Raw genomic sequence first — 22,179 nt, forward strand, 5'->3', positions numbered from 1 at the left:
ATCAGATGAAGAGGAAGAGGAAGAGGAAGGCTGTTCAGTGCACTCTAATCATGCCACGAGTCACAGTGCATTTTGGTCGCTCTCTGTGTTTCCCAACTTGACAATTTTCCCTCAACTTGGAGGGATTCGACTGTGCAAAACGCATAAACTACTGACATCTGAACTATTACTCATGAGTGACATTATGAATGTCAGATATTTGCTGTACTTTATGATCAACATTCACTTGCACTGATGCTAATACTTTGATTAAAGAGTACATCTGATTGTGCATTATAAAGTGACGACCTTACATTAAAAGTTTGGGTTGATGTAATATTCGGTGACAAGTAACTTAATGAAACGATTTAAGAAATGTTCTGTTTGTCTCCTCCTGGAGTGATCATAACTATCTGCATTTTATAGAGAAAGCAAGAGAACTTGTTACATAATATAAATACATTTAAATGCATCTTGAAAAGCAAGAACAGAAGACACTGACATGAATATAGGGACAAAATATCCTGTTACGAGTTAAAAAATGCTTGTTTTGCAGGAGTTTAATGTACATACATGTATGACGTCATATTGTTTCAATGGATGACATCATATGGTATTTTTTTTTAAATATACAAATATATATATATATATATATCATATATGGTGCTCTATAGTATAATATATATATATATATATATATATATTTATATTGGCTTAAAAAAAAAAAAAAAATATATATATATATATATATATATATATATATATATATATATATATTTTTTTTTTTTTTTTAAGCCAAGCTAACTTCGGCTTATCAAGGCCACACGCCTTTTATGATAGAGATACAGTTATCTAGAATACAGTATTGTCAGTCTGCATATGTTTGGCTTGTGGGTTTGTGATGTCAACAGCATAGCGGCTCGATCAGGAGTGACCCGAAGACCGTCTGTTTTTTACTCTCATAGCACAGCAGAAGTAACAGTTTAGAAAAAACATAAAACCAAGTAAGAGAAAGCCAAAGCGATTCCAACGCAAAATACGACACCTAAACGTCTTAAAATGATCATCTTTCTGATAAAAGTAATATGATAACTACTCTTACTCCCTGCCTTTCAAACTAAGAAGGTGTATCAAGGACTAAGAGATGAGTGCAGCCGTGGGAAGGAGGAAATGTTTGATTGACAGCCCGCTGACCCCTTCTCCTCAGTAGTTGCGTGCAGATGAGTGACCGGATGAGGAAGGCGGGGCTAGAGGAGGGGTTTAAAGTTGAGAGTCCGCCCCCAGGCTGGTGAGCTCCTCGGGCGAGTGCTTCTCAGCACCTGATGCTGTCTGGCGGAAACCTGCGGAGATTTCGTCGAACGTCCGGCCCTTGGTCTCTGGGACTTTGAAGTAGGTAAAGACGAAGAAGCACAGTAAAAATATGGTGAAGATGATGAACACGTACGGCCCACAGAGCTCCTGTTAAAGCACACAGAGAATAAAGTTAACCCAGCCAAATACAAATGTGTCCGTTTCCTTGATATAATTCTCACTGGCCTCTTACCTCGACATACTGGAAGGACATGCCCACGATAAAGTTCGCTGTCCAGTTGGAGAATCCAGCAACAGCAAAAGCAGACGGTCTTGGGCCTTGACTGAACAGTTCCGCCACAATGAACCATGGGATAGGGCCCGGTCCGATCTCAAAGAAGGCCACGAATGCAAAGATTGCTACGATGCTCATGTAGGACATCCAGTCGTACTTCTCCTGTTAGAGAGATGGTCATGAGATCAAATATATTGTAAACCTTTGGACCTCAAGGATGACTATTTGAATGATTACTAACTCTAAACATCGACACCATGGCATTTAGGTAAATATGTATTATTTGCATACCAGCAAGGCGAGAGCGATGGTCATCAGTACAGCAGATCCAGCCATTCCCAGCAGTCCCAAGAGGTGCAGAGACCTGCGGCCCACTCGCTCTACCACAAACAGCTGCGTAACAACACCAAATCATATTAATATGATGCAAAATGCTGATTAATACTGATTATCAGAAGAGTTAGCACCGTCTTGCATTACAATTTAAATCAATTGATGTAAATAAATAGTGTAAAATAAAAATAATAATAATTAAATAAACAATTTTAATAAATGTTATTACATTTTCATTTTCGATTTTATTTATCAAATATTGGAAATTTGCCATTTGATAAATATAGTATATATAAATGTATGTAAATTCAATGTATGTCATTTATTTATTTTAAATATTCACTATTTATATATTAAATATCATACAATATTCATTACTCGGGGCACATTTATTGCTAGTTTAACACGGAGTGAATTTTGAGGGAAATTATGTTAAATAATAACAATACTAAAATACATTTTAGTAAATGTAAATTTACTATTCATTCTTTTATTTTATATATATAATTAATAATATATGCTATGTAAATAAATAAATAATGGTTCCATTATGTTCATGCTGATGTCTGTTTGCATATGATACTCACCGACACGACAGTGAAAGCTGTGTTGACAACTCCTGCTCCAATAGTGGCGTAAACCGGCTGCTGCACACCTGCCTTCTCGAAGATCTTTGTAGAGTAGTAGAATACCTACACAACAGTGTTAACACCAGTTAGTCATGAAATCGAGTTTATATAAAAACAGTCAAGGTACAGGTCCGAGGTTTGTCTTTGTTGTACTAGTAAACGTGTGTGAGCAGGTACTCACAGCATTGATTCCAGACAGCTGCTGGGACAGCTGCAGCATGATGGCTATAGCGATGGGCTGTCGGTAGAGTGGAGAGCGGAAAAGTTCAGGAATGGTCACTTTCTTCTCTCTCATCATCTGTCTGCTCTCCTCCTTCATTTCCTGCATGTCTGTGCTCACATCTGTCATTCCACGCAGCTTTTTAAGCACTAAAGGCACATGAAAACATTTGTTTACACAACATTCCTACGCTGGATAAATGGAGATGTTTAGGTGCTGTGGGTCTGTGCTCACCTGCTCTGGCTTTGTCTTCCTCGTTGCGGATGATGAGGAGAAATCGAGGGCTCTCGGGGCAGAAGGGCAGTAAACAGCACTGCAGCAGGGCTGGGATAAAGGTAAAGCCAAGGAGGAACGGCCACATGGTGGCATTACCCATGATTGCGTCCATACCAAAGATCTACAATACAACAAACAGCACGTAAATATTGAGAAACACCCAAACAGTGACTGAAACGGCAAAAACGTCCTGAGTATGTATGTACCTGAGCCATTAGGATGCCAGTAACGATGCCCAGCTGGTGAAGGGTGCCCAGGGCTCCTCTGAGGGCTGTGGGGGCCACTTCACCCACGTACATGGGCACAAAGCCAGTGGACAGACCAGAGTAAAGGCCCACCACGAACCGCCCAATAATGAGCATCTCCCAGGACGCCCCAATCTTAGAGAAGCCCATCAGTGCTGCGGCGATGAAAGCCAGAACATTGGCCATGAGCATGGAGTTCCTCCTGAAAAGAGAAAAATAGAAAGAGATTTATAATACAACGTTAAAACCATCAGAAACAAGGACTGAATAGTATACAAGGAATTAAATAATGTAAAAAGACAGTGCCATAATTAATGTTAAAACAATATCAGTGGTTACAACTGTATTTCACCTTCCAAAGCGGTTGACAAACAGCCCGACGGAGAAGGATCCAACAATGCCACCCACAGAGAAGATGGCCACAGACAGAGACCACAGGGTAGTCATGGTTGTTTTTGTGATGGTTTCCTTATATCGATTTAACCATGTCTCATTGTAGAAGGCTTCAATGATCTACAACACAAATACAGTCACTTATTACCAGGGTTGTTATAGTTACTAAAACTGAGACTAACAATATGATTTTAAAAATTAGCAAAAACTATACAGGGATTATGTGTATATATATATATATATATATATATATATATATATATATATATATATAAAATAAAATAAAATAAAATAAAATAAAGCCCTAATAACAACAAAATTACAAACAACAAAAGTAAAAAGAAAACGTTAAGCACATTTTTTAATTAAAAAAATCTGAGAGCAAAACATCAAAATTAGAATTATCAAAAAAATTGTTTAATCACATATAAAGTATTTTGCAACTTAAAAAGCGTGATTCTTAATCATTTTTTTTAAAAAAATATATAATTTCAATTGTAAATTAAATGCTTTACTTTTTATTTATTTATTTTACACCAAAACTAATACATATTTAATTTAATACATTTTAATATCACCAATCTGCTCTGAGTTCTGGAGATTAATGTTGTAATGAGCAATTATGTCCAGCAAGTGGCTCAGTCTCATTCAGTATTAGATAACAAGGTTTGTAATGGAAACTGAGACCCATAGAGAGAGTCAGATTTCTCTGGGATCTTTGCAGATCTGTCTGCTGTAGCGTTAAGAGAAAGGTCATCCAATAAGATTCAAGCTGCATTATAAAGGGGAAGAAATTAAGTTTGTTCTGTATGATCTGTTGTTGTATTGAAGTCAAGAAGCCAGTTCTCTGCACTACTTCCTGTCTCTCCTTTCTCGTCATCAGCTGTCTGACACCTTATGTATGAAGAAAGCCCTTCAGCGCATCAGCATGACAAATATCATTCATGGTTAAAGTCATGTGCCTCAAGGTCATTATACAAACCTGTTACACAACACCTTTGTGTTTGTTTTTATAGAATCACCATTAGACACATGCACATAGGAAGCTATTACTTATACTAAATGTAATCTTTTCCCATATGCTAATCGAATAATCTCTTAAAACATAATAGTTGTAGAAACCACATTTAGATAAAGTAAATGCTGAACACAGTTGTCCACAGTCACAATCCACTGGCAGTGTATGAAAAAAGAAAGCCAAATGGGTTTTTGAAAAACAATGAGTGTGACAAACAGATAAAGGTTTTCATTTTGATTAGACCTTTAATAGATTATTATCCGAATGAACTCCTGCACTGAGGAGCACAGCAAAGATCCACCTGGTCAGAAATAATACAGTCCATTCATAGAGGAGTTTCACGCTAGAGAGTGCATTATAACACAGTATAGTTTTGCTGGTTTCAAGGGACTGTGGACAACAAGTCCTTTAGGGTGCAGTAATCTTATCAAAGTGATTATTTATAGAGAGGGTCTGCGTCAGACCCCCACCCACACACGTTACTCCTATTAAGGCCTCAGCACAGCCCTATCTCACGTGCTAAAACTATTGTTACAACCATCAGAAACACAAACAGTGAAAGCAAACACACCATTCTTTGCCAGAGGCCAGTATGTACAGAGTCAGGTGGTATTTAAATAGTTGAAACACTGTCTATGACAATAAAACTCTGGACGATAACAATAGGCAGATAAATGGCAGATGCTAAAATCATAATCTATTTTGTCTAAATTAATAAAAACATATATATATTTATACATATTGTAAATACATACATAAAAACACAATTTTTTTCTTTAGGTAAAGGTACTGATAAGTCAAATTCTTCTCTGGTTTCTCTAGACAGGAAGAGTAGTGTGATTATTTAGTGAGAATATTGAATCTATACACTCCATATAGAGTTAAAGCCAGAAAAGCTCCATTCACATAGGCATAGCCTGGCCCCTAGTTCAACACGGATGTCTGAACAAGCTGTGCTATATGTAAGAGATGACCTACACCCTGTACCAGAACAGAGCATATTTAATGTATATTTGATAGACAGTTAGTCGCTTATTATTTAACAAATGTAAATTGCCTTATAATGTGTGAATGAAAGGCAAAATTTCCCCGAGGAGATGTATAGAGTAACTCTGCAGTCCTCCTGGAGTCAGACTGGAGGCATTTGTGTTATATTGATGTGTGTATGTGTGTATGTGTGTGTGTGTGTGTGTGTGTGTGTGTGTGTGTGTGTGTGTGTGTGTGTGACAGGGCTTTTTGTGTGTGTGTGTCTACTGACAGACAGGGATTTGGAAACAGCTGCAGCAGTACATAATGGGGGAGCTTTTGATAATGTCAAAGTTCAAGGACACACCTGGGATACTGGGGTGAACAGAGTTTGTCACTCAAGAGTTTGCGCATGTGTTAGTATGTGCACGTCACTCACATTTTGCGGGGCATTGATGACACCTGTGTTGTAGCCAAACTGAAGGGAGCCGATCACAGCCGTCCCGACAGTCAGCATCAGCGGCAAGGTCAGTTGCTGTTGAGGGAAGAATAAAATAGAGTGAGTCATTTTGTGCTACACAATGAATTGTTTTGAATCTCCATCATCTCTCATTGTCCAATAGAGCTCTATTAAACTCAGGACAAAAGTGAAGATTGGCCAGACCTGACTGCAATAATCAGAACTATTCTCAGAGGTGTGGTGACCTATTGTTTGACATTCTAATAAGTGTCATGGTAGCTGTAGAGCTTGTTTTTATTCCGTCCTTCCTCAAAAATAAAAAACAGCACATCATTTTAGCCAAACAGTGCTAACTGCTAGTCTACCACTCAGATGACAACAGTTGTCTTACAGTTGTTTAAGAGTCTTTTGTCTGAAAGATTAAAAAAAGAAACACAACTCAAACAGATTTATATTTCTTCTCCAGTATTCTCAAAAGAATTCTACTGTTTAAATACCCAGCATCACCCCCTTCCTGGTGGACATTAAAGATTAGTGTTGCGCAAAATGACAAGCATTTCCTTCTTTTTCAATACAATAGAAGTATTCTCTCGCATGGATGACTTCCCAACAGGTTTTGTTTACTTGTCTGCAGATTTGGAAGATTTATTTTAATAATTCTCAGGGAAGTGCTCAGAGAATAAATCACTTTCTTCATTCCTATGAAAAAAAAAAAAAAACAAGCTGAAATATATTTGTTTTCAGACTGGCTGGTTTGAAAATGACTGGACAAAATATGATGAAATATGTTTGCAACACAGGAAACTTTGAAGGTGAAAGGGAACTGAAAGCTCATAAAATCAGTATAGTGTAATAATATTGCAGTAATACAATACTACATAGTCAATCCTGAGTAAATCATATTATATTATAATAAAAATAATAAGAATGAGAAAAACATTTTATGTACCAATAAGATTTTTTTTTAACAATTATGATTTTTGATTTAATATTATTTGACATTATTGTCATTAATTTAAGCATTTAATTTACTTACTATAAAAACAGAAGAGGATTAATTGTCATGAAAATAAATGTCACAGTGTAAAAAGTCAGGTACAAAAATAGCCTTTATTTTCTTATTCAAAATATAATTACCTATTTTTAGAGGCAAAATTTGACTGGGACATGAGAGGCTTTACATGATTCAACCTCTTACTATATTTGTTTCAACATAATCTACCAAAGTTTGGGTGAAATGCCATCAGAGCGCGGCTGCACCTCTTGACCCGAAAAAAAAAATAAAAAAAATAACTGTTCCTGCAAACTACAAAGACTGAACCTGAACTTGTGAAAGACTATGATGCAAGTCTACTCGACCACTTACAGAAGAATGTCTAATGGTTTAATCAGCCCCAACAATAAAAAAAGGGTTTGTGTAAACCTTCCTCTCCTCTGAAGGCATCATCGTCATTGTTTGGGTTCCTGTTATACCAGAAATCACTGGATTGGATTATTCACACGAAGAGGATCTCGGATGGACATTTTCTTCCACATGGTTATCCATCCACAGCTTTAAAACAAAACCATCTAAAGCATGTTGTGTAGTTTCTCTTTACAAAAAACACAAGACCCAAAAACCAATCCAAAAACAAATTTCCAAATACAAATTACTGACGACAAACACTTGCTCAAATACTGTTGTTGCATCACTGATACATACAGAAGTCATACAGAGCCTCAAGCACTCCTTAAAATAAAGTTTACTCAAACTTGCAACACACAGCATCAACAGGTTCTACACCTTTCAAGGAAATCAACCTAAAAAAGAATTACTTAATTCTAAATTTTAAGATGGGATCTGTTAAAGTTCTCTGGTTTGTTGATTCATTTTAAAAGCTAAAACTTCTCTTAAAAAGGAGCTTTAAATGTCAGGCTGTTCTTATTCGAGCTAGCATTTAGCATGTTAAATGAGACTGTAAACAGATCTCCATTCTGAACATTTTTCAAGGCTTGGATTCCTCTTTTATAAACAGACGGCGATGAGAAAGATACCAGTTTTTGATGTGTGAACTCCTTTCATTTGCACACGCATGCGTATTGCGTACACTCCTCTGCACAAGACGCAAGAGCTTACAGGGGGCGGGAAGTGGACACACCTTCACTTCATGTTGGTGTACAGAGCCTGCAGTTCACAGAGTTCACAACTATGCTGTTTAACCAGCCCTGAAACAGGAAGTCAAATACACACAAACACAAAACCTCTAGGAGGTTTTTAAATATATTTATTCTGTAGTTTAAAAAAGTCAAAATGGCACACAGGAACATGTTAACCAAGCCCGCACAAATGAAAAGGCAACAAACAGCCTTGGCACAGCCAACTTCCCTGAGTAGTTAACTATATCTTTCCTGCTGCTAAAACATTAGTTCTGATGGCAAACACAACTCAGAACAGATGCAGGGAGAGGGCTGGTGAAAAAGAAAGATGAAACCTCTAAATATGGAAGATTTGACTTTGCTAAGAAACATTTCTCTTGAGATTCCTTCCTTTACCCTATATTACTACACAGACATGCCTAGTTACACACTGAATACCTGTAAGTACATAAACACAGATCAAAAAGATATGTAAAGTTGGCCTGACCCTCTCCATGAAATATATTAATGTGTGTTATGCTTTTACAATTTTGTAAAAGTTACATAAATGGTTTAGGTGCTGCATATGAAAAGATCATTTTAGCTTCGTCATCCTGAATTCACGCCGCTCACACCATAAACAGCCACACCCTTCTGCTGATAGCACATACTGATAGTTGACTTGGACACATATTTTGGCTCAGTGCTCTCATTGTGTGTATGTGTATTATATTTAGGTTAGGGGAAAGTTAGGATTTCTTTTCGCTGTTCAAATAATAAGAGTAAAAAGGACTTCTTTTAAACATCACCATTGCAAAAAACAATAAAGAAAGAAGAAGATTGCATGAACAGTAGAGGCAAAATAACTTGGTCACTTCCTGTAGAAAAAATGCAAACACAATTTTCCTCAACAGGCAATTGGATGCTGGCTCTGTTGTAGCAACCAAACTAGCATGCAAATAAACCTCAGCATTCATTGCAAAGCGCAGAGGCTTTTTGGGGGGGGGGGTTTGGTCCCCTCTGAGTTACGTAACAAGTTTGAATTGATCTTCACATTGCTTAAGACATTTAACGCCTTAGATTCTGGACTACAGCTGATGCTGGGTTATTATTGCTTTGATTAATTTTTGTCCTTTACAATGTACTTTACATGGAAAAAAAAAAAAGAATAATTTGTTTTATTTTAGTTTAATTTTACCCTCCTCAAAAATGTGTGTCTATGCATGTCGGTATCTTCAGTCATCCAGGACCAAAAGACAACATAAACTAGGTTCAATAACTACTAAACTATAGATTACCAACTTAACAACAGCAACGCTACTGGAAGTTCTCTTACTTTATAGCCTCATTAACCTTAAAAAACAGTGGTGTGAGGATCTGTATCTTTAGTTAAACAAACAACAAAAAAAGTATCTTGTAGCATGTTTTGTAGCAAAAGTGACATGAAATACAGCCACAATAACACTTCTGTCTCTCATCAGGTAAAGAACACAAAAATGTAGTACATACTAGGGGTTTAACAGTACATGTATTCGTACCGAAAATTTATACAATACATGTGTACATACATAAATGAACATCTAACCCTTAATGTAATTGTTCAATTAGTGTTTCAACCGTGTCATTAAAACAGCTTTTAAACAAAATATCACGTAGCATTTCATTTACCTCAGGCAAGTCATCAGTGTCTACAGCTCGTTATTTATTTGCTAGATAAATTAAGTTTAGTGAAGAGCATTTTGCGAAATATTAGACTATACTTCATTATATTTACTTTACCTGTTAGTGATGTCTTAATTATGTAATGTATATGTTTAAAGAAATACATTATGAAAAATGGTCAATTAGTCCATGTGACATCAGTTGCTCAACTTCGGTTTTGTGGTGCTACGAGAATACTTTTTTTTGCACAAAGAAAACAAAAATGACAATTTACTCAGCCATTCTTCTCCCACGAGCAACGTCTTCAGCCATTTTGGAGAGTACCCAAGAATGTATTGGACATAATCAGCATTGTTTACATTGGGGGGAAAGCGCAAGCATGAACCTAACCTGCGTAATAACCATTGTTTACGCTTCGGGAAAAGCGTGCATGCATTGTAATACTATCTAAAATGGTGGAAGACTTAACTCAGGGGAAAAAATTGGTTGAGTAAATTGTTATTTTGCTTTCTTTGCACAAAAAAAGGTATTCTTGTAGCACTGCAAAGCTGAAGATTAGCCACTGATGTCACATGGACTGTTTTATTGATTCTGGACCTGGGAACATTTTTAGTTGCATTGCTATCTATGGAGGGTCAGATGGCGCTCCGATTTCATTAAAAATATCTTAATTTGTGTTCCGAAGATGAACGAAGGTCTTGCGGGTTTGGAACGACATAAGGGTGAGTAATTAATGACATAATTTTAATTTTGGGGTGAACTAACCCTTTAATGGGGAATTAACTTGTCACTAAAAATCACTCAAATCACTTGGGACTACTTGGTAAGAATGTATAAAAGATCTGAGAAATCCGGCATTTGATATGCCACTTGGGTTTGGCATTCCTATAACATTTAAACATTAAAGTGTCCAAACATATTTTGAGCCAATCAATGATGAATACAGGCCTGCAAGATGAGGAAGATAAGCTGCCTGGTCCGGCAACAAAGACTAAGATCTCTCTTTCTGCCTCTCTCGCTCTCTCTGAGGTGATGCTCCGAGTGGCACGTCCTCTTTCTCAAGCAGCATGTATCTGCCAGCTTCTACTTCTGTTAAGTCTGGGAGTCACTCCACTAATATCATGGTTTAACATAAGTCACTCACAACTACCCTGAATTACTTTTACACACTGCAACACATACATTTCTGTATTTTTTCAGTGCTAACAATGCTATCCTTCACTGGAACGGGGCCCCTCTAGGATTTACCACTGCTGTATTACAAACAATATTATATAACTTACAGTAAATGATCTCAAGAAAAAACTCTGCCCTCTCTTTCAAACGTCTGGCATTAACAATTACAGCTCAGCACCGATTCGCTTCTTGATTTTTCAAGGAAATAAATTACCTCACTGGAATTCTATCATTCCATAATCCGATTCTGCTTAAAAAATCCCTTTATTAGTGCCCAATAGGCTGAAATGACATTAACAGGGAAGTACATACAAGAGACGCAGTCATGCAGGGGTGAATAAGAAAAGAAAATGAGCCCGACCTGAGAAAGTAAAATAGAATTAAATCTTCTGACAGTCTGCTTTAGATTTAATCCTTAATCAAATGCTTCAAATGTCTTTTCGCAAATCGAAATTTCCGCTAAAAGCCTGTTAGTTCTGCTTGATATAGTACAGGTCAACTGTACACCCGCCCCCAATTACTTCATTTTACGTCTCTGTCCTGGTGCTCAGCAGTAATTTTTCAAGAAGAGATTAAAGAGATTAGACCGAATAACATGTTTTGAACCATATCTGAAATCTAAATAACACTGCCTTCGTACAAAGTATATGATGGTAAAGACATCAATGCACGTCTCAAATGAATGTCTTTCGAACTCAGATGCCTTTATCTGGTTGGTTTAATGTTTTTAGCCAATAAAATCCCACAGTCTTATGCGTGTGGTTCAGTGACTGGTGGAGGGAAGAATTAAAGAATGAAATTCTTAAATTATCAGTTTTTCATTTTATCTTTCCATCTTTACTTGGAAATAGTCTTTGTTTAGTCATTAAATAATTGCTTGGTTATCTAGAATGTGTTGTAGATCATTAGATATGACATTGTGCCTGGGAAGTCTGTATGAAACCAATTTCCTGGTGAGATACATTCATGAAAGCAAAAATGCTTTCTTCAGTTTAGAACACAGCCACGGTATCTGGAGAAAATAAAGAGAAAGAATAACAAAGTTGTTCTCCTACGCAAATACTAAAACGTGACAGGTGAATGACAGGTGGGGCACTGCTGTCTGTGTACAATACACAGTGATAAATGTACTTTAAATGTCTAAGCGTGTTTTATGGTCTGTCGTAATATTTAAAACCTTCCCATCAAGCATGCATTCTTCAGATGTTGTTTAATATCAGAAGCTGGTTCGGTATGAAAAGACTAAGCACGAGGGTTGTCTTAAACAACAATGCGTGTGCATGTTTCTCTGGCATTAGAGAGGCACGCAAGTGTGTGCACGTTGAATGAACAGCCCTGTACAACACAGGCAAAATACTAGGCAGTGTGCTGGGAATGGGAACACGACCTTACTGGCAGGGTTATGTTAAGTGTTCCCTAGCTTGAAGCCAGCTGTAGCTCTCCTTTCCCTAGGGACATCTCATTGTTCCCAGCACGTCAACCAAACACTAGAATAAATGCAGCAACAACATAAAACAGCTGAATTCATTTCTTAATACTTTAGGTCTAATTTAACTAAAGAAACTCATAATCAACAATGCTACATTTAGTATAAAACAAATTAACTTCAGTCATCTTAAATTCTAAAGCATCTCAATTCTTTGTTTCTATGGTTTGCTTTATCGTGATAAAAGAAATAATAAAACCCACAAGATCATGTAAAGTCACTAAGTGCAGGAAATCTGAAAGACACTTGATCTATCATGGGTGATCATCATGCAGCTGTGGTTAGGTTAGCCATGTTTAACTGTCTACTAGTCACGTATGAGTCTCTAGCTCTAGCAGTATTAGTCACTAGTTTGGATGATGCCCAAAATAAAACTAGAGATGGAGCCTTCCAATTAAAACATTATTATCAATTTTAAGGTGAATTAAGTCAATAAAATGCAGTCATATTTACATGCATATACACACAATCCAAATATTTATACACAACGACCCCATTATTGTAAATATATACACATCTAAAATAGTATGCACACACATACCAAAACACCATTAGTCTATATTTCTAATCTGTATGATGATATAAACAAACAAATATATTATAAAGAAAAAAGTATATAGTATATGTGTAATATTGTATTAAATTGCAATATTATATATAAACCCAGAAATTCCAACAAAGTACTTGAAGTTGAAGAAAAGAAAAGAAAAGAAAAGAGCTGGCCACTGATGGATTAAAGTGGGCACGTACACCACGATTCTCTGGCTGTGTGAAACCCTAGTATGCTACCTACAAAGACAGCACTTTAGGGCATCACAGGCGCCACCACTGATACCTAAAGATGCAGTCTTAACAGGCAGCTCATTGTGCTATACAGACACAGCCAGAAAACGCGTGTATGATGCCCAAAAATGCTGTCTATGTAGGCAGCTGAATTGGTTTTTAGAACAAAGCCTTTCTCTTTAAACAAACGAGTTCCTTGCATTTACTGACTAATTACGACCAACACCTACCAGTTTTTAGGAAACTAATACGTTGATATGTGTTTATCACAACTCACTTACCCATGTGACAGCTCGCAACATGTGGCACGGGTTTATTTTGGCTTTTCTGTCACATAACTAGTTTGTCAACTTTTTAGAGCTCGATATGATGGCTCGCGAGGCTATGCGGCTAAGCTTACTGACATTTAGAGAACTATTAAACTACAGTATTTAACTACACAGTAATACCATTACAGACCAATAACATTTTCCACATAATGTTTTGTTAGGGTTTATCCCCCGTGTTGAATTATTTTTGCATTTTGACGAGAAAAACAAATAGTTTTTGTTGCGTTACCTTTCCGTCCTCCATCACGTCTTGTCAAATGTTCGATGACGTCTCGACGTGCGTTGACTCAGTTGAAACTTCGACTTTTTCCTTCGGTTTTCCTCAGAAAGCAACTTTTAAAAAAAAATTAAAATAAAAACAATAAATAAATAAATACAGTTTCGCCAAGTATGGTGTAGCTTAAAAGGGAGACCGAGAAAATGCCTTCAGATGCCTCTCTTCAACTTCTGACAGCTCCCTAGTTCTTAAATAAGCTTATTTCTCCTCTTTTTTCTTATCTGGTCTATTTTAACAAAACTAAAGTTATCAGCTCGACCCGGTGTGTCTGAGATGCTGCCCGGGTTCGCCGGGTATATGTATGACGCAACAATATCGGGCGTGGGCTGGGCTGGACTGGAATTGCGATCTGTGATTGGCTCACACCGACTGCGTAAAAGAGCGTGCAGAACTATACATCAAGAGCCAGTCTTTTCTTTGATAATAATAACCATAGTACACTTCTGTTTTAAGACGGTAAAAAGTTAGCATGCCTTTGGAGAATGCAGTCAATGTTTATAATAATAATAATAATAATAATAATTATATATATATATATATATATATATATATATATATATATATATATATATATATATATATATATATATATATTTATTTATTTATTTTTTAAAGAGAACTAATATACGAACAAAATGCTTAATATTACTGTTATAATTGTTGCAACCTAATATTTTATAATAGCTTAACACCATTTCTCAACTCTTCATTTCTTAAACCTATTTATATAGTTGGTTTACATGTTTAAAAAATAAATTCTAAAGATGTTAGTAAATTAATACTGATCCCAGATCCACTCTATTATGGTAAGTTAAAGATATTGGCAGATAAATATGAACACATAGAAAAGAAAAAAAAAAGTCTTAAGCGATATACAGTCTTATGTGGCAGAATCACTTATGCAAAGACATCATATCCTGCCAAGAGAGGAAACGGGTGTCCAGGTAACTATGTGCTGCATGAGCTGCCTATTCAGGACCCTTTGTACCAGATCAGTGATTAAACCAGTCAAACTGAACAAGTGTTTGTAGAGAAGCTCAAAGAGCGATTGTGTCTCACTCCTACAGACAATTCCTTTTGGATCGTGGGAAAGCTAGAGATGAGAGGGGGTAATACGTAACAACTCATTACGAAACAGAGGTTTTGTTCGAGTTGGTTGGGAAGTATCTGCTTATCGCATAAGTAAAATAATCAACCTGCAAGAGCAGGAAACAACAACGCATTGGCACAATATTCAAAAGAAATGTTACATTTCTTTGATATGCTAAGAAAAACAAAAACAGACATTTCTGAACAATCAATGATAGATGTTCTAAACCTGGGAGACAGAAAAGAAAATAATAAAATAAACGTGACAGTCCAGGATGTTCGTCATCTCAAGCCTTCAGAAGAGCGTAAAAGGAGTGAATCATGCTCTGAAACAATACAACGCAGGAAGGTGCTAAAATTAAAAGATTTCCAGTCAGAATATACTCTGTTAAATAAGATTCATGGAATGAATGCTACTCGTACTATTGAAATAATATAAATAACATTAAGAAAAGAATACAAAATTATGTAATAATAATTTTTTTTTAATTATATTATAATTAAATATTATTTACAATGCATTATTTAAATAAAAAAATACAGGTCCTTCTCAAAAAATTAGCATATTGTGATAAAAGTTCATTATTTTCCATAATGTAATGATAAAAATTAAACTTTCATATATTTTAGATTCATTGCACACCAACTGAAATATTTCAGGTCTTTTTATTGTTTTAATACTGATGATTTTGGCATACAGCTCATGAAAACCCAAAATTCCTATCTCAAAAAATTAGCATATCATGAAAAGGTTCTCTAAACGAGCTATTAACCTAATCATCTGAATCAACTAATTAACTCTAAACACCTGCAAAAGATTCCTGAGGCTTTTTAAAAACTCCCAGCCTGGTTCATTACTCAAAACCGCAATCATGGGTAAGACTGCCGACCTGACTGCTGTCCAGAAGGCCATCATTGACACCCTCAAGCGAGAGGGTAAGACACAGAAAGAAATTTCTGAACGAATAGGCTGTTCCCAGAGTGCTGTATCGGTTTGTGGGAAGGAAAAAGTGTGGCAAAAAAACGCTGCACAACGAGAAGAGGTGACCGGACCCTGAGGAAGATTGTGGAGAAGGACCGATTCCAGACCTTGGGGGACCTGTGGAAGCAGTGGACTGAGTCTGGAGTAGAAACATCCAGAGCCACCGTGCACAGGCGTGTGCTTTTGAACCAGAAACAGCGGCAAAAGCGCCTGACCAGGGCTACAGAGAAGCAGCACTGGACTGTTGCTCAGTGGTCCAAAGTACTTTTTTCGGATGAAAGCAAATTTTGCATGTCATTCGGAAATCAAGGTGCCAGAGTCTGGAGGAAGACTGGGGAGAAGGAAATGCCAAAATGCCTGAAGTCCAGTGTCAAGTACCCACAGTCAGTGATGGTCTGGGGTGCCATGTCAGCTGCTGGTGTTGGTCCACTGTGTTTTTATCAAGGGCAGGGTCAATGCAGCTAGCTATCAGGATATTTTGGAGCACTTCATACTTCCATCTGCTGAAAAGCTTTATGGAGATGAAGATTTCGTTTTTCAGCACGACCTGGCACCTGCTCACAGTGCCAAAACCACTGGTAAATGGTTTACTGACCATGGTATTACTGTGCTCAATTGGCCTGCCAACTCTCCTGACCTGAACCCCATAGAGAATCTGTGGGATATTGTGAAAGAGAAAGTTGAGAGACCCAATACCCAACACTCTGGATGAGCTTAAGGCCGCTATCGAAGCATCCTGGGCCTCCATAACACCTCAGCAGTGCCACAGGCTGATTGCCTCCATGCCACGCCGCATTGAAGCAGTCATTTCTGCAAAAGGATTCCCGACAAAGTATTGAGTGCATAACTGAACATAATTATTTGAAGGTTGACTTTTTTTTGTATTAAAAACACTTTTCTTTTATTGGTCGGATGAAATATGCTAATTTTTTGAGACAGGAATTTTGGGTTTTCATGAGCTGTATGCCAAAATCATCAGTATTAAAACAATAAAAGACCTGAAATATTTCAGTTGGTGTGCAATGAATCTAAAATATATGAAACTTAAATTTTTATCATTACATTATGGAAAATAATAAACTTTTATCACATTATGCTAATTTTTTGAGAAGGACCTGTATTATAAATGTATAAGCCTATTTTATATATAACTAATATATATATATATATATATATATATAAAATCATAGAATTTTGCATATATACTTTAAATCTGAACATACAAACCCCTTGCCTTTTGTTTATTTAAAGCTAATATTTCTAGTCACATACAGTTTAAATGAAATGGTGACACTTAATATTTAATAATATATTTTATTTAATATAAACTTAATATTTTTAAAATTAAAATGTAAATATTAGTCTTTTTTTATATTGTTCCTTAAATCTGTGCCTGCTTGGATTTCCCTTTGCAGGCAGCATGCGTGTGTTGGCCTCATTCAGAAATACTGCCCAGTCAATCTGTCAAAGGCAGAACAAGCAGCCATACACTCTCTTACTGCACGTAAGGGGTTAGCTAATGTGCTCTTTTGTTGCGCTAATGTGCTTAGGTGGCATCTACACTCATTCCATAGTGAGTATCAACTGCACCAACCAGCAACCATGTGCTTCATTCACTATGAGAACTCTGGTTAGGAGTTAGCAGTGTATTTCTGGGAATTTTAACACTGTATGTTTATATTCATGAGTAAACAACAGTACTCAGTTTTAGGACAACCTCACCTCACATTTCATTCTCCTTGTCAAACAACAGGGAGGGCAATCTCAGACTGTTGTCAAAACACAAAAGCTGCTCATGAGGGTGATATAACTTCATATTTTAGAAAATAAACATGATCTGTGGATTAGCTGACAACTAAATGTTTCCTTACAGATCCGCAGGCCTGGACGGAGAAAGCCATGTGTTTAATATAAATCAGCCTGGGGCTGTTTTTATTTTCTACCTCGTTCATGGATGTTTGCAAAGGATAAATTTAAAATAAATTGTTTTTACAATAGACACGCCATTATCTTGGAGGGATCACAATGATGAGTCTACAGTGTTAGGTTTCCAGTAAATCGCAGGTAGTGAGGGGTTTCATTGACTGAGTTGTGAAAATTGACCTCTGAATACGGAAACTGGACAATAGTAAAGTATGTATCTTACAACATCGAGATACAACAGACAAATAATCACACCTTGCATCTAAGCGGGTGGTTTTCCTTCAGCTGTGCTGGAATATGCGTTCTTGGGACCCCCTCAGGCCTGGGTTCAGGTCTTCAAAAGAGGATGTTTTATTATGAAACAAGTATCAAAAGGCCTTTCTCACTCCCCCATGATCGGGCATTTAAGTTTACAATAAAATTGAATGAATTAAGAAATAAAAACGACAACAATAAAGCAGTTGAAAAGAAATGCTACACTATGCAATAGAAATGCAAATAATAAAACAGAATAATGCACATATAACTGTGAACCCCACACTATGCAATATAAATTTTCCAAGGAAATTTTCATTTAATAAAAATAAATAAATAATAAATAAAAAAAACTAATAAAAATAAATAAATAATAAATAAAAAATAATAATTTTGACCTTTTTTCAAAATAATGAAAGTAAAAAAAATAAAATAAATAACTTTGGCTATCAAACATCAAATAGATGTAAAAGCAACATAATGTATCATAAAAGTAGTTCATACTACTTATGCAATATATACCAAGTCTTCTGAAACTATACAAGATTTGTGTGAAAACTGAAATTTAAGAGGGTTTTACACAAACATCTATACTGTATCGTTTTTTTGTTGTTGTTGTTTGTTTTGTGGTGTTTGATATAATTGTATAATGCAGAAGTCACTAAATGCACCAATCTTTAATGATTATTGTAGGCTTTGATAGTAGTTGTTAAGAGGTCAGAAAATAAGTGGCACTGCCCAGCCCTAAAGACAAGTTCTTTCAAGAATATACACACAAAAGGTTGATTCATTTGGGAAATTTTACCTTTACTTTGAATCACTTCTAGCTGTAGCATTTAATTGCAATCTGGAAAAAAAAAAAAAAAACACTTCAGAGGAGTTAGAGCATATACTGCAGTGCGTATAATATAGAAATCTATTTTTATATGAGCAACAGCTTTATTTAGAACCAACAACAACGTGTAGCTAAGGTCGAAAGGTCGTATAGCTAAATTAGCATAGCAACATGCCAGAAAATCTGGGCAGTCAAGGCCACAGACTGACCTTTTATCTATATATCTTAGCTGTCCAAACTAATGCCCAGTCCTCTGGCATCCTTGGCCTCTATGTACAGGATGGATGAATGGCCTGGTCAGTATGTCTTTGTGTCGTTTGAGTCACTTGGAGTGAATTCAGACACAGTCCTGGCCAGCTCATACTTTGGCCTTGCATATGCACGTTCTTACTGGTAATCTAAACTTCACTCTACCTATGACATTTTAGCACCAGAACAGTTGAGGCAAGGGCTTTCATAACTGTGAAATCTGATACATTGGTTGCAGAACTGACAAGCCTGCTACAACAGCGCCGAAATGCCCAATGCCTTCTCTGCCAGTTTCGCCCTGCTGAGTCACTGCCCCATTTAGGCCAGCTGGAGAAGGCCCGGCATGTTTTGTGTTACTGTAGAATGTGTAATATTGCAACAAAAATTCCCACAAGACATCTCATATCCGCTGGCTGAGAGAATGCAAACAAACAAAGCAATGCTGCATTCTTAAATAGCAAAGTTCAATTCATAGAGCTCAAAAACTCTAAAAGGGCATTTGTCACATGGTCTTGACAGGTGCCTCATTGCCAAAGTTTAATTCTATAGTAAATAATACTCATGTAAAAACATGCATAATCTAAACAGTAACGTAATAGCAGATGTTCTATATAAAAGCATGTTAAAGATGTCTTAGAAAATTCTCAAATGCATTCACCCCCGACAGTTCCTATCAACATACAGTACATTAATCCATAAGGACAACCAGTCTCCTAAAATGGTTCTGCTGGCTGTTTGCCATTATCTATTATTGTTATCTAATGCCAGCATACCTAAAATTCAACCAATCACAAACTGACTGCAAAATAAATGTTGTTGTACTTTGAGAACCATATCAGTATGTTAAATAGTAATACTAGTATTAGGATTTGATTTTAAAAATTCCCTATGTGAAGTTTTTCACTTTGTAAACAAAAAATGACCACATGATTTTTATTTATTAGGTCAGTATTGTGTAAATACTAAACAATGACATAACAGTAAAAGTGCGTCGCTCTGCATTCAAAGGACTTTTAATGGTTTAGTGAAATCCTTACACAGTTGCCAGATCTTTTCTGATTCAGAATGAATGTGGTGGAGTCCAATAAGGTGGGGCACTTTTAGTACGGTCGTTCATAGCTACCTTATTCTGAGCCACCAAATAGACTCAGGATTGCTTGTTATCAATAAAAAGTTGTCTGATTGTTTTACTGCCGTAGTATTTCCTTGATTAAATTAAAGACACGCAAGATAACACAACAAGGCAGGCTTCTGCTAACAATGACTCACCTTCTATACTGATATCAGCTGGAAATGTCTGGCTGATGCAATAGTAATTTTAGTAGCTGTACAGATGTGAACTGTAATTATATGACCCCTGAATTATAAATGACTACATTGCTTATTTACTCAATCCACTCTGACCAGTGTCCGCCTGGGCACGCCAGCATGATGCACAGGTTTATCAGTTCACTGGGGAGCAAAGTTTTGTTGACAAGTTACCTGGTTGCAGTGAGCACTTCTGAAGAAGAATGACACTTCAGTGAAGTCTGCAAGGTTCATTTCATCAAATCTCTGAAAGATAACAAAGGAGTTCGGAGCAAGTAAACAAATTATCCTCAAGCACAACTATATATTCTGCTTTGTTTTGTCCACAGGCCAAGAAATATGTGAACGATTTAATATGTGAACGATTTAATAAACTGCACCAGTTCTTTCTTTCTTTCATGAGAAGGAAAAGAGAGTACTGTATTTAAAATGAGCTACAGCTGGACAAAAGCTCTCACGCAGGTTTGGAATGATATAAACAAAACAGAACATTAATTTCTGGGTGAACAATTCCTTTAAATAGGTTTAATGCATTAACTTTTAAAAATAAATAACTATGTTTACATTCTAAAATGTTTTGTGTCAGTGTAAACAGGAGCCTATAGCAACAGTGCAATTATGGAGGAAATACTCAATTGATACATGCATGGAGCAAACAGGGCCTGAATTGTTAATGATAGTCCAGGCTGGCTGATAGAAAGAAGCTTGGAAGGTGACCATAGGTTACTATATCAACTGCCTGGGGTATAATACTGGATACTGTGTCTGGAAATGTTAGAATTACTAAGGTAATTTTATCTAAGGAGCTCAGCTGTGATAAGTGTACGTGCATTCATACATCGATTGCTACTGTTGTTTATTAAAGAGCTTGTTCAGTAGGGATCTTTGTGAGACCTCAATTCCACAGATTCTTGATTATAATTCACAAATCCTCATGTGCAGAATGGTAATCTATAGAGTTTCAATCCCTTGGGACCTGGGGGCCCACTTTGATTGATTGAGGGGGGTTTACAGGCAACATTTAATCTCACAGTAATTAAAAGGGGGAATTAGAAAGGGGACAGTCAGAAATATACTGGCCTATTGTAAACATGCAACCCTTTTATAGATTTTCCCAGGGCTCCTTTGCTACGTGCAGCCATTTTATTTGGGTAATGTGCCATTTTTCTTGGCTCCAACTTGAAAATAAAGGATTCTGTAATACAAGTCTTCTTCATTTGATTCTGAACGTGAAGCTTCGTCTCCATGGCACATCATCAGGTTCTCTGTGGATTCCTTTAGATTTCCTGGTAAAACTATAAAAAGATTGTGACTGGTAAGGGTGGGATACAGAAAGTCGTAACTTATTCTTGGCTGGGCCGCTAAAGAGATCCATCCTACCTGACATTAAGTAGGTAGATGCCGCCCTCCTGAAAAAGTAGCCCTGGTTACAACAGTTTCTATTGGCTGATGCAATTGTAAAAAGTTTTTATAGCATCGGACTGTAGAGAGGTTAGAATATATAGACACTACCAAACACAGCGTTGCACACAAATTATCTTTTAAAAAGGATAAATTTAATAAATTCCAAATGTATCTAATTAGATTAGATTTTTTAAAATGAAAT

General features: G+C 36.5%; 1 protein-coding gene across 2 annotated transcripts; it reads right to left on the reverse strand.

The window, feature by feature from the left end:
• Positions 1-720: 720 nt before the first annotated feature.
• Positions 721-20,819, reverse strand: LOC109051134 (solute carrier family 2, facilitated glucose transporter member 1-like). 2 transcript variants are annotated; one of them, XM_042726469.1, is made up of 10 exons: positions 20,748-20,819; positions 6,084-6,179; positions 3,620-3,780; positions 3,229-3,469; positions 2,981-3,143; positions 2,708-2,895; positions 2,485-2,589; positions 1,856-1,957; positions 1,523-1,726; positions 721-1,437 (listed from the first exon to the last, which is right to left on the reverse strand). In XM_042726469.1, exons 1-10 carry the CDS (start codon positions 20,805-20,807, stop codon positions 1,240-1,242), a joined length of 1,518 nt encoding a protein of 505 aa, XP_042582403.1. In that variant the 5' UTR covers positions 20,808-20,819; the 3' UTR covers positions 721-1,239. The 2 variants fall into 2 exon arrangements, with proteins under 2 accessions (XP_042582403.1, XP_042582404.1); XM_042726470.1 differs by lacking the exon at positions 20,748-20,819 and adding an exon at positions 13,885-14,227.
• Positions 20,820-22,179: the final 1,360 nt, after the last annotated feature.

The sequence above is a fragment of the Cyprinus carpio genome, chromosome B6 (genome assembly GCF_018340385.1).
Source record: "Cyprinus carpio isolate SPL01 chromosome B6, ASM1834038v1, whole genome shotgun sequence".
NCBI classification, from domain to species: domain Eukaryota; kingdom Metazoa; phylum Chordata; class Actinopteri; order Cypriniformes; family Cyprinidae; genus Cyprinus; species Cyprinus carpio.